At 54.4% G+C, this 12,513-nt stretch overlaps 1 protein-coding gene across 2 annotated transcripts in view; it reads right to left on the minus strand.

Moving 5' to 3' along the window:
• SIM2 (SIM bHLH transcription factor 2) overlaps positions 1 to 12,248 on the minus strand; it is a 49,985-nt gene extending 37,737 nt beyond the window's left edge. Inside the window, exons 1-2 of one of the 2 annotated variants that reach the window (XM_088021029.1) lie at positions 12,074 to 12,248; positions 2,864 to 2,946 (exon numbers count right to left, since the gene is read on the minus strand). In XM_088021029.1, coding sequence (XP_087877155.1) covers positions 2,864 to 2,946; positions 12,074 to 12,248 — 258 coding nt within the window. Of the gene's footprint in view, positions 1 to 2,863; positions 2,947 to 12,061 lie in introns of both variants that reach the window. The other variant, XM_088021016.1, reaches the window with a different exon arrangement.
• Between the last annotated feature and the right edge of the window lie 265 nt (positions 12,249 to 12,513).

Below are 12,513 nucleotides of genomic sequence, written 5' to 3' on the forward strand. Positions count from 1 at the left end.
TTTTAAAGCACTTTAAAAATAATCTTATATCCACATCACAAAAATCATGCAAAACACTTGAGAACTCCTAACATGCTCAGTTTGAATGCAGTAGTTTTATTGTTTAGGGTTATTTTAGCACTTAGCACAAATCCGGAGTTCTATGGTACTTAGGGGGAAACCTACCACTATATAGACCATTTTATGTCATAATTGGCAGTCCTTTATACCACTAGGACATATGCTTTATTTGCCACAATTTTCTAGTTACCCCTAAGTACCATTTGAATAATAAATTCCGAACACTACCACTCCCCTGAAAATAAAATACCCGGTTATTTTAACAGACTATGTCTACAGAATTAACTACTTAGAATTTGCAAGAGATCAAGCAACCTTTGCAAAATTCAAGGAGAAAAAGTATCAATCTCTGAAAAAATTAAAACTACCTAAATGATACTGCCTAAGTTGGCTAGCCCTCAAAAAAATAAAGTAAAATTTTAGGAGTTAATTAAGACAAATAAAAAGGTAATGATTATATTTATATGTGGCAAGGATAAAAAGACTAAATTATTTTTGAAAAAGGAAACTGCATTTTTATTTACCCATTCATATTTTAGATCCAGAACCAAAGAAAAGCAATAAAGTTGGTGAAAGATCCATACAACCCACAATGCTGCCCCCATAAAAAATATTCCAAATTAATTTCTGGCCACAAATTCTATTTTTACAGCATGTAATTGAAACCAGATTACCTTCGGTTTTTCTAAATCTGCCCCCTCTTTGGAGGGGGGCCTACAAAGAATGTAGTAGAAGTGAAACTTGAAAGATATCCTTACATTCTGCCGTCTCAAACACAGTTTTACTGTAAAAATCCTTTGCCAACTAAACTATCATCACCCTAACCTACACTGAGGTTGAAATCAACATCTTGATTATAAGCCTTAACTTTCTCGTTTCTAACTCAGCTACAAAATATTTTTGCAACGAAATTCCGTTTCAGAAATATAAACTATACAGCAATTTCTAAAGTTATAAACGTTTTGGCACATTTTAAACTTTTGCTTAACTCCAAAATCATTAAAGAGATACATTTATTGAAACAGTATCTGACAGCCATATGAGAAAAAAAGAAAAAAATTATCATAATTAAATTCTGAAAGTTGCCAGCAGTAGCTAAAAAAATAATATCGTTAATGGAAATTGTTGGGTATGTCTTCCTAGCTTCCAATGACCTAATTCGCTTGAATGTATATTAACAGTAAACAAGCCCGTAGGCACAGCATTCCGGAATTAAAGAAATGCACAGTGGAGGAACATATGCCCGCCGGGTTTTCACTGAGTTGTCCCTGACGTTAGGGTCACTTATAATATGTAGGAGTATCAAACAAGCAAAACACCACGCACGGAGCTGGAAGTGAGGGAGGGGGTGAGCGCAGGGCGCGGGAAGGACTCCAAGAGTGCCATTTCGCCGCCTGGCTACCACATCGTTCGCTTTCTGCTGTAAAAGCTTCAGGTATCAAATATTCTCCGGGATCTTCTCTTCCCCAGAGCATGCATTAAAAAAAAAAAAAAAAAAAAAAAGGGAAAAAATCGTACTAGGACATCTGGGGAAAGGGGTTTTGAAAAGATCCGCTTTTTTCGAAATGCGGTGCTCTTGGCTGACTCGCTGACCCAAGTCATTGCGCACTGCCGCCAACCTATTTTTTTTCTTTTAAAGAAAACACAAAATAGAAGGAGGAAATGCAAAACAGCTCTTGGTAAGCATTTTTCGATGGCAGAGACAAATGACAGGTGAGGGGAATGAATCGGGTCGTTGATGAGGCTCTGTAAAGGGCATTTGAAAGATTCCGAGACAAGAGGCGTTGCTGTCCCCACCTAGCGCCAGCCGCTGACTTGGAAATGGCTGGTCGTGTGTGCACGCTTAGCTGGCCAGAGCCGCAGACACTGCGGGCCAAAGCCCAGGCCAGGTTTGGTTTATCAACCCTGGACTAAATGACTCTGAGCCGAGGGCTATAAGCGGCTGACCACAAACCAAGCAAGGGCTCCCTCCGTGAGCCGGGTGACCCCAGAGGCCGCACCAGGTCCCAACCTGAAGCACTCAAGAACTGGAGGACTTGGGTTGAACCAGGCTCCAGCACTTGCTGTGTGACCTCGGGCATGTTGCTTAACCTCTCTGTGCCTCAATTTCCTCCTTTGAAAAAATGGAGTTCAAAACAGAACCTACTCTAGGTGGGTGATGACGCACCCTGATACAATAAGATTTAAAACAGAATCTGGTCCGTAGTAAACTCTCAATAAATGCTAACGTTAATATTCTATTATAGATACTGTCTTTCTTTTCTTGCACCCCTTCCAAACATACACGATTGTCAAAGGCTTTAGGACGGCCACACTCTGGCTCAGAGCCTCCCCCGGATCATTCCTTCTTTGGCTCAAGCGGCCTGGCACAGCATCTATAACTGAGCAATCGCTCCACAAAAGTTCCCTAAGGGAAGTAAGGCTGGAAAGAACCGCGCCTCCACTGGCGACCGTAGGCCTAGGTCTGGTGAGCTGGTGAGTACTGGGGCTGGGACACGGTGAGATGCCGGATGGGGGTGGGGCTGGCCAGAGGTTACTCTGAGCTGTGTCCCCTCTAGTCCCGGCCTCCAAAAAGGATGCACGGAGGGACGGTGGGGAGGTAGACAATTGCCTCCAGGTCCAGCAGCTGTCTCTGGCCTCGGCGACTTCTGCAGCCTGATGGTGTCCTATGGATCCATCCGGGGCTCCTTGCGGAGGGACATCTCGAGGCTGGAGTGGCGGGGTCAGAAGGGAGCCCCCACGCGGGCGCAGGACAGCGCCTTAGGCAGTGGCTGCGCTCCTCCCCCCCTCAAAGGAGCCTCACCTGAAGCAAGTGCGATCCCAGCTCCTTGGCGACGCTGTCCAGGGGCCCCGCGCGGCTTGGCTGTCCCCACGCGTCTCCTAAACCTGGACCGGGGAATAAAGCAAATCAGTACATGGCAGCTGCGGTCGAGAGGCCCCCACGCCCCGCAGAGCGCGCGGAAACCTCCCCACCGCGCGCCCTGGTGGGCCGGAATCCCGAGCGTCCCGCCTGCCGCCTCCTGGGCCCCGCAGGCCGCCGTCTGTGTTCTTGCCATCGCCCCTTTGCCCTGGATTAAAGAGAAAAAAAGGCCAGAGGAGATATTCCCGCCGAGGCCTCGGGTCCAAGCGCCCCCAGTGCGCGCTGAGCTCGCCAGGCCCATAGCTCCCGTGGGTCGCCCACGTGCTCACGGCTCCGAAATTGCCGTTTTATTTGAAATGCCATAAAGTAATCTAATCTGCTTTGAAACCTGCCATCCTCGAAGCCAAACGGGGATATCGATTTGACCTGTAAATACTCCCCCAAGGACCCTCCCTCACTCCCTCCCTTCACTGTGTGGCCGGCAACTATGCATTTTCCTAAAGATAAGCCCAGACGAAATGTCCTAGCCGTCCAGGAGGCAGTTTTTTCTGCATTAAAAAAAAAAAGTTTTTTGTTTTTTTTTAAACCTCACGTAATCCCTTGGACTCCCCAGCCCTCACAGGCGCCTCGGGAGCGCGGTGCCTCTTCCGATCCTAGTGCCCCGGCTTGGGAAGGGTTTACCTAGAGCCTTCTCCAGAACAAGCTCCTAAAGCACCCGAGGCGGGGAGGGGGAGGGGCCGAAGGCGGTGGGAGTCTTGTAGGTACTCGACGATAACTGGAAGGTATCAGTTGCCACATAACTAGGGTTCCCCAGTTCTTAACTGCCCCCCCAAAGACCTCCTGCTTCTCCCCCACTACCTCCCTGAAGCTCGCAAGTGTTTCAGAAAGCGCACCAGGGGAAAGGTGCCCCGCTCAGCGAACCCTCCTCTCCTGTGTCCCCGGCTCTGCTGCGTGACCCCAGAAATCCCAGGCTTTCTTCTGCGTATTCGGGAGAAAGTAGAAAAGCCGGGTGAGGTTTCGGCTCTAAGTGCCAGGTGGGAGAACCCTCAGCGGCTACCTGGAGTCCTTCTGCGGCAGGCGGGCCAGCAACTGTCCAGTTAGCGCCACCGCCCAGGCGCGACGTGGAGAAGGCCCGCGACTGCGGTCCTCAGCCTGTGCCCCATCGCCTCCAGTGGAGAAGGCAGCCCCAGGCTCCAGGCCCACTCGTGCACCGGCTGCGACCCCTGCGGGGTGAGCTGTGGGTCCAGCTCCCTTCCTGCAGGCCAGACCGGCCTCTGCCCGCTGCGCTCAGGGAGTGCGGAACGCGAAGCCAGAGCGGGTCGCGCGGGATGGGGAACCTCGCGTAGTCTCAGAGAATTTGGGGACCATTCCCGGGACCACAAAACTCCCCCAAGCGGACTGTGGCGAGTGGGTGGCCTGGAAAGTCCCCGCGCAGGCACTCTGGGTCTCCCCGCGCTGTCCCCGCGGGTGTCAGGAAGCACAACTTCTGGAGGCCTCCACCCCAAGCGCGAGGGAGGCGCCTGGCCCCAGAGCCCCTCGGGGCCCAGGCCGCCGCAAGAGGCTTTGGAGACCCTTCCCTGCAAACTGTGTTCAGCACAAAAGGGACGACCTTTAATTTCTCCTCCTAAGCTGTAGGAATTAGGGGCTTATCCTGGTCTCCCCATAAGGAAGTGACTAAATTCCACACATCCTGATCCCCCAAACAGGATCACAGCCCCTCAACCTCCACAGAGGTGTCTTCTCAACCCCAGGAAATTACTGTCTGCCCAATTTCACTTCCAAGGATGACCACAGTGACCATAGTAGGGCACCAATGGCTCTCACCAGCGGGTCCCCCCCCAGCCCCCATCTGTGCAGGATGGTTTGGTTGGGGTCAACGTTTACTCCATTAAGGAGAAATGGAAAGAACCAACATTTAAAACTGGGGGACTTGAATGAAAAAGAATTTAATAAAGACCCAGGAATCCTGATTTCTGAAAATGGACAACCGTGCCCTGGTAACTGTCCTTTACCCAACTCCTGGGTCCTTTGCCTGGTTCGCACCACACTAGCCTTGCCTGGCTCAGCAGGAAAAGTGAACTTGGCCTTCCAGATTAGGCTTCTTGCAGTGTCCACAGCCAGGTGACCTGGGGAAATCTGTACCTCTGGGAAAGGTGCAGACCCAAACCAGACTTCCCTGCCCAGCTCTCCCAAAAGCCTTGTGGAAGGCTCTGGCCTTACATCCAAAAGTGCACTGGGTACACAGGACAATTTTTCATATAATTCAAATACCTGGATACTTCAAAAGCGCCTGTTCTCTTATATCATTATAATTTTTCCCATAATTTCCTGACACCTCTGCTTTGCTGGTAGATCTTCCAGCAACCGCATCGGGGGCTCCCTGCTCCGCAGGGGGCCTGCTTCTCCCTCTCCCACTCCCCCTGCTTGCGTTCCCTCTCGCTGTGTCTCTCTCTGTCAAATAAATCAATAAAATCTTAAAAAAAAAAAAGAAAGAAACCTCTGTGGGTGAGACCTTTTCACTCCGCCCATAAAAATTTACTTTGGGCTAAACGCAGAGACTAAATAAGGTAAGGTTTGTAACAAGAACAAAAAATAGTCTTGGTACTTGTAAAGCCATATATACCCCCCCCAAAAGTGAGGCGCTGGGCATGTGGCCCTTATCTGGACCTACCAAAGGGCTTTATTTGTTTGAGAAATGAGGGGAGACAGGTAAGACTGAGCTAAGCTCCTCCAAGGTTATCAGTGACCTCATCTGATCCTGGGAGCACCCACCTTCCACTGACTGTGGGGGGAGCAGCGGGAGGGCGGGGAGCACCCCAAGCCTGGCCTGTGGTTCCCCTGCCAAGGTTTGCTATCCTAATTGCTCTACATGTGTCAGCAGGGAAATCCACTGGGGACTCCCTTCTACTGGGAATCCAGATGGCCAGGCCATGGGGGGAGGAGGCCAGCCGCTGGGTCAGAAGAGAAAGGGAGCCAGGAATCCCCTTTCCCCCTCTGCCTCTGAGGGTTTGTGGGTACCTGCACCTTAGTATCCACGCTTGGCTATTTGGCTGACTGGCTGTTTGGTTTAAACCTTACCAGGCTCTCCCGCCACTGAAGCTATCTAAATACGGTCCCGCCTCTCTGGGTGCTCAGTTAGTCAGTCAACAAACAGCTGTTGAGCACCTGCTGTGCAACCCCAGAGAAAGGGTCTGGAGTTTGATAAGAACTCCTGGGATGGACAGCGGTTTCTGGAAGGCAGCCTTGGGTATCTGACATGGTGACAAGAACACTCCTCGCAGGGATCTTGTGAAAACTAAACGGGGTTAATAGGGGACCATCTGACCCTGCCACCACCCGTCCATGGAGAACTGGATCTGGGATTGAGAAAAATCCAGGACAGACCTTTCTGGAGCTCCCAGGGGACACAGGGGGGGATCTCACCTCCTTCTGCCCCCACTCCCCAGCTGGGCCAGTCTGGATGGTCTGATCTCCAGCAAGTGCCCTGACCTCTAACCTTTATTTCTCAACTCTAAAAGTGGGGGGTTTGGTAGGATTAAATGAACTAAACCAGAGGGTGCTGAGCAAAGCGCTGCGTCCCCTGGAAGGCGGTGGTGCTGCAACCCACCGCCTTGGTCCAGCCTTCTCTTGCCTTCCCACTCCTTCCACGCCTACTAGCCCCTTGCGGGGGGCGAGGGGGGAAGGAAGCGTGTTATTGGGGAGCGTGGCCTCTTGAGAATCGTGGGCCATCTGAGGACACAAGGTCACACTGGCTGACTGCAGACTACTCCAAAGTCAAGAAGGTTTTCCGGGGGAGGCTGCGGAGCTGGGGACTAAGGGCCGGCTGCTCGGTTTCTCCACCGCGACAGCCCCCACCCCAACGCAAGGGAGCCGGCGCGGAAGGCCTGTCGGCCTGCGGGTATTTACAACCCGGCTTTCGGAGCATTACCGGCCGCGCGGGCGGCAGGCTCAGGGGCTCGGGTCCAGGGCTACCGGGCGTCGCTCGCCCGGACGAGGTTGTAACGCGGGCGCTGGGGGCCGGGCTGCCCCCTCGCCACTCTAGAGGAGCCCAGAGCTGGCGCTCCTTCCTCGCTCGACTCCAGCACCCCGTAAACGCTCACGGTTCTGGGGTTCCTCCAAGTACCTCAGCTTCCGGCCTTGGAATGCTTCGTTCTGTCCGGGGTCCCCGAGAAGCCCGGCCTTTGGGCCCTTTTCCAAACCCAGGGTCGCACAGCGAGCGGGGACCAGGGTGTGAAGGGGGGTTGTGGGGACGCCCCAGGAAGGCCTCCCCGGGCCCGGCCGAGCGGGGAAGGGAGGGGGCTTACAGTCTGGCCTCGCCTGGCCGCCGGCCAGAGTACGTGCTCAGACAACAGACGCAAGCCCCCCCCCCCCAACCACCACTTCGCCCAACGCCGCGCCTAACGCTGAGACCTCGGAGGCTGGGACCGAGGCCCGGCCCGCGGCCCGCACGGAGGAGCGCGCGGGGCCCGGCGCCGCCCGGAGCGGCTTCTCCGCCGCGCCTCCGAGCGCCCCGGCCGCCGCCTGGGTTCTGGCCCCCGGGGGCTCAGTCTGCGGCTCGCGCGCGCTCGGGTTCCTGCCTCGAACAGCCGGGGCCCCCGCACCCCGGAGTTCCCTTCACCGCTGCCCACAGCTCACAGCATGCTGCTCGGCGACTGTGAGCTTTCCCTCCCGGAGCGATGCGGAGAGGGTTGTAAAGCTCCACATTATTCTAAAAAATAAGTTTGTTTGTTTTCTTTTTTAAAATCTACATTATTTCGAGCTTCGGTAGAGAAAGGGCTCGGATCTGTCTAGGTTTAGGGCGGGTTTCTTCTCACCAGACCGTCTAAATCAAAGCGTTTCCATTCCCGACAACAATTTCTAGCCGTCTGCCTGAATCTAAACCCAGGCAAATTCCGCCACTGGAATGACACCGGCCTCAAACCCCCATTATTGCTGTGTGAGAATAACAGTGTTGCACTCCCTTCCCCTGCTTTCGGCCACACCTGTCCAGAGTCTTCAGGTCTGGCAAAGGAGGAGGAGGGGCTGTGTTCTCCTTGGGGGAGTCAGCCTCAGTTTCCAGTTCCATTCCTCAGCTGGGACGACGGGCCAGTCCCTCCTGTCAGCTGTCTGTGTGCAAGGGTCCAAAGGGACACCGTCCCCTACCCCTCGGCTGGGGGTCAAATCCGACTCCGGAATCCTGGCTCCTAGGAAGGAGCCTAAGCCACCGGATTGGCCTTGTGTTCCTGCCGCTCTGACTCGGGCTTCCTGAGGCCCAGTGTACATCACCTGAGGGAGGAACTTGTCTTGCCTGGCACAGTCACCAAGCAGTTATGGCCAGAGAGCAGCAGAGTTCGCCCACCCCGTGCCTCTGTGTTTCCAAAGAAACACAAGGAAGGCCACAAAGCAAAGAGGACAGGCAGATCATGGGCCCCAGCCCTTCCCTGAGCCCTGTGTGCACCAGGCCTTCCCAGCCACCAGTGAATGCACTGAGTTTTTGGTTCTGAATCTACTTCCAAAGCCGGCCTTGTTTTCCTGCCCTCTTCCCTGGCTCCCTCCCATTTCTTAGCTGTTAAATGGGGGGGGGGGGGCAGAAAATAGCAGGTCTTCCAACTGCAGTGACTCCCAGAGGCACACAGAGTGGGGGCACTCTGCCATCTAAGCCATGCCTGGCTCAGGAAACACTCGCGCTCCCAGGACTAAGTGACTGGAGTAAGAACACATTAGATTTCCGCCTCCTCACCCTTAATCCCAGGAACCTTGTACAGCTATGGAGTTCTTAATAGGCCCATTTTGCAGACAAGGAGGGGGGGGGTTCTAGTGGGGCAGCTTAACAGGGCACAACTTTGAACGGGCTATAAAATTGCCAGCACCGCCAATGCCAGTCTGACCTCCGTGGGGAGTGTCCACCTTGGCTCCTATGCCTCTTTCTGCCCCCGGGCGGGGCGGAGGGGACCTCCTCCGAGCTCCTCTATCTTTCCTCTGGCCCAGGTGGTCTCAGGATGAAAGGAGCCATGGGCAGTGAGAGGACAGGCGGCGGCCAGCGAACACAGCAGCGACCTCCTGCTCTTGCCCTTGCTGTAGGACCCTGGAAAGGGCCCATCCCTCTCTGGCCTCAATTTCCTCAGGGACTGAGGGTTAGTTGGGGATGCCTGTGGTTCCTTTGGACTGTGCTATTCATTTTCTGACTCCCAAAGTCCTGACTTGGCCTTGGCCTCTAGACCCTTCTTCACCCAGGGATCCCTCTTGCTCCGGGACTATGGAACAGCGGGACCGAGCTCAAGATACCGGTTTCACTTGGCATCTTTCAGCCGGAAGCCAGCCGAGAGTCGGAGCAGATCTGGGAGGTCCTGACACCATGCAGGCCTGCATTGGCCCTAAACCTCCCTGATGCTGACACCCGGATCCAGGCGGCCCCGCCAGGCCCTACTCCATTCCCCCGGCGCACACCCAGGCGCGAGAACAGAGACTAAAATCAGTTACAGTGCATGCCGCCCTCTGGAGCTACCGGAATGGCAAGCGAGTTATTTTGCATAATTGAGGTCTCTCTCTAAACGCCTCCTTCTCAGCCCAGGCACCCAACTTTACAACTCTGCGCCCCAGAACTGACTTGAGGGGAGCAGCACCACCGCCCAGAGCTGCAGGCCCCAGGCCTCTGAATGAAGTGAGGAATCCTGGGCCTCCCGGTCCACCCATGTAGGCAAAGCGCCCCCCTCCCTGCTCAGGCCCTGTGGGAAGTGGGGGGGGGGCGGTCCGGACCACTGCCTTCTCCCCTTCCCCAATCAATCTAGACCCCAGAGGTTCAGGGCCATTTCCAAAACTCTAGGGCCAAACAATTATCTCCGGGCCCCTCCCTGAGTTCCAACTGCGACAGTCACCCCCAAGAGGCATCCAGGCTACCCCTCAACCAAACCATACTACCCAACAAAGCACAAGGGCCTGGTGCTCGAGTCCTGGACCATCTATGCAAGCCCACCTCTGCAAAGGGCTCAGGGCCACGTAATTCTGGGCTCAAAGGCCTTGGAGATTCACTTCCCCGATTCAATTCTTAAAAATCTGCAGAAGCAGTACACCCACGACTTCCCAATTTTTAGCAGGCTTTCCTGGAAATTCTCCAAACAATAAATGGCTTACAATTAGCCCTCTTTCTCCAGGCCTCCCTTTCTAATTTCTGGCTTACTTGAAATCATTGGTAACAAATCATTTAATATTCCAGTCCTGGCTTCTAATGTGTTTATTTCCAGTGGGGACGTGAGAGGAGGCCAGGGCCCTGTCATGGTTCCCCACCTGCTTGCAGCATGCAAATTAAGAAACAGCTCACTGGGGTGGGGGGGATAGATAAATTTTAAAAAGAAAGAAAGAAAGAAGGAAGGAAGGAAGGAAGGAAGAAAGAAAGAAAAAAGAAAGAAAGAAAGAAAAAGAAAAAAGAAAGAAAGAAAAAAGAAAGAAGAAAGAAAGAAAGAAGAAAGAAAGAAGGAAAGAAAGAAGAAAGAAAGAAAGAAAGAAAGAAAGAAAGAAAGAAAGAAAGAAAGAAAGAAAGAAAGAAAAACAAAAACGGGCTCACCACCACTCCTTGGGGGGGGGAAGGAGACTGCGCCCTCGTAAAACCCAATTCTCTTTTAATTTTAATTTTCTACTTCTCTGGTAGAGGGGTCACCACCCTTGGGTTCACTAATAGCGACCACCCGCTTGACAACTTCAAGTAGGAGGGGCTGGAGTGGGGCACGTCTTTATAATGGGGTCGGAAAAGGAAAAAAGGAAAAGGAAAGAAGTTGTATGGGGGCTAGGGTGGAGGTACAGGTCACAGGTTCCTGCCCCAGGGAGGAAAGCGCTGGAGGCTGCATGGCCCAGCTGGGAGGCAAGGGCTACCGCTAGCTTTGGGGGGGGGGGGAGGAGGCTAGACTCCCTGGCCAGCTGTGATGCAGGGCTGCAGGTCACCCTGGGAGATAGGCCCTCTGAGCCCTGGAGGCAGTGTGAAGTGCAGCTCCAGACCCAGAGCCAATTACTTATAACAGGCTTAGGGGCAACCAATGCAAAGGTCAAGCTTACTGGCTTCTGGTTGATCGCCTGGCCATGCACTTTAATGTAGGCAGCCTGCACCCAAAGGACACTTGTCGCTGCAGTGCAGCCACCTTCCGTGTCCTGCGGCTGAAGTTGTTTTTACTTTCCCACCGGCTTCTGGAGCTCCACACGGCCCTAGGGGCTCCTCAGCCCAGAAGTCTTGGAGTGCCCAGCAGGCCCCCCCGTGCAGTGTCCCAGCCCCAGTCAGAATCTCTCGTGCCAGGCTGCAGCCACCCTGTCTGGGGACAGAGACGCTGAATGGTGATCGGTTGAGAAACACCGGGACACCAAAAGGAACGCTGTGGTGACCAGGCCTCCCCAGCCCTGTTGCTCAGAAGTGCCCAGCCTGGCAGCCATGGTCACCCACAGGCCATGTGCTAGCAGGGAATGCTGGCCAGCATGCCATTACTTACCACCGGAGTCTGCTGGACCCATGGGTCCTGATGCCCCTTGCCCACCATGGCACCTGCCCTTCTGGTTTATAATTCCAATCAGGAAAAGAAGACTGTGCTCTGGCCTGCCTGCCATTTTTCTTCTAGTCGCCTCTCTGTCCTGCAGGGTTTCAGCTCACCTACTTTCGGTCTCTCCTACCCTGACCTGCCCTGCCCAGCCCCAAAGGAGCAAAGAGGCAGCCAGAGAGGCCCAAATCTGAGGCCCGGGCCCCAAACAAGTGCCCTGCTCATGGCTAGGGCCTTCAGGGCCTGGCCCTCCGGGTGCACTCGGCTCTCTCCCAGGCCCGTCTCACCTCTGGCTGGGGTGCACACACTTCCCCTCCCAGAAAAAGAGATACGAATGAAAAAAGGAAAAAATAAAAGGGAGAGTTAAAGAAATGAAGAGAAAAGAAAAGAAAGGAAAGGAAAAAGGAAAGAAACGAAAAGAAAAGGAGGGAAAACAGAATGGACCAGCATGATCACAAAACAATTCCTGATTCGCCGGGTCCACACTTGGGCCAGAAGACCGTCTTAGTCCCCACGGCGCTAACACCCTGGCTCCTCTCTCCAACAGGAGCCGAAGTTCCCGGCGCGGCCTCCCCAAGACTCCCTGGCACTGGCGCTTCAAGCCAGCTCCAGCTCCCCGCTTGGGCCGAGGCTCTCGGCCGCCCACCTGCGGCCTCACCTTCGGGGAAGACGGCCCGCATCTTCAAGTAGCTGGTGGTGAGTCGGATGATAGACGCCTTGTCCAGCTGCGAGGTGATGGCCGACGGCAGCGGGAGCAGCTTAGCCAGCTCATAAAACTCGCCATTTTCCTTCTCCCTCCTGGTCTTGGCCGCATTCTTGGACTTCTCCTTCATCGCGCCTCGGCTCCGGGCATATTAGACCCGGCCGTGCTCCAGGCCCTCGGAGCCCCGCTCCGGCTGCAGCGGCAGGGATGGGGAAGGGGACTCTGGGGGCCAGGTGAGTCTGGGGCACCGGCCGGGGCAGGTGCGCGGGGCAGGCCTGGGGCACCGAGAAGCCTCTCCACAGCCTCTGGGCCCCAGAGCTCCGCGTAATCCAGCCGCGCCGCTGCGCGCTCTGCCCGCCGCCCCGGGCGCAGCCGCCTCCGGGCTGTACTGTCCC

This window comes from Eumetopias jubatus, unplaced genomic scaffold (assembly GCF_037043125.1).
Source record: "Eumetopias jubatus isolate StellerSeaLion01/CBP00866 unplaced genomic scaffold, mEumJub1_p1.0 scaffold_1, whole genome shotgun sequence".
In the NCBI taxonomy this organism is placed as follows: domain Eukaryota; kingdom Metazoa; phylum Chordata; class Mammalia; order Carnivora; family Otariidae; genus Eumetopias; species Eumetopias jubatus.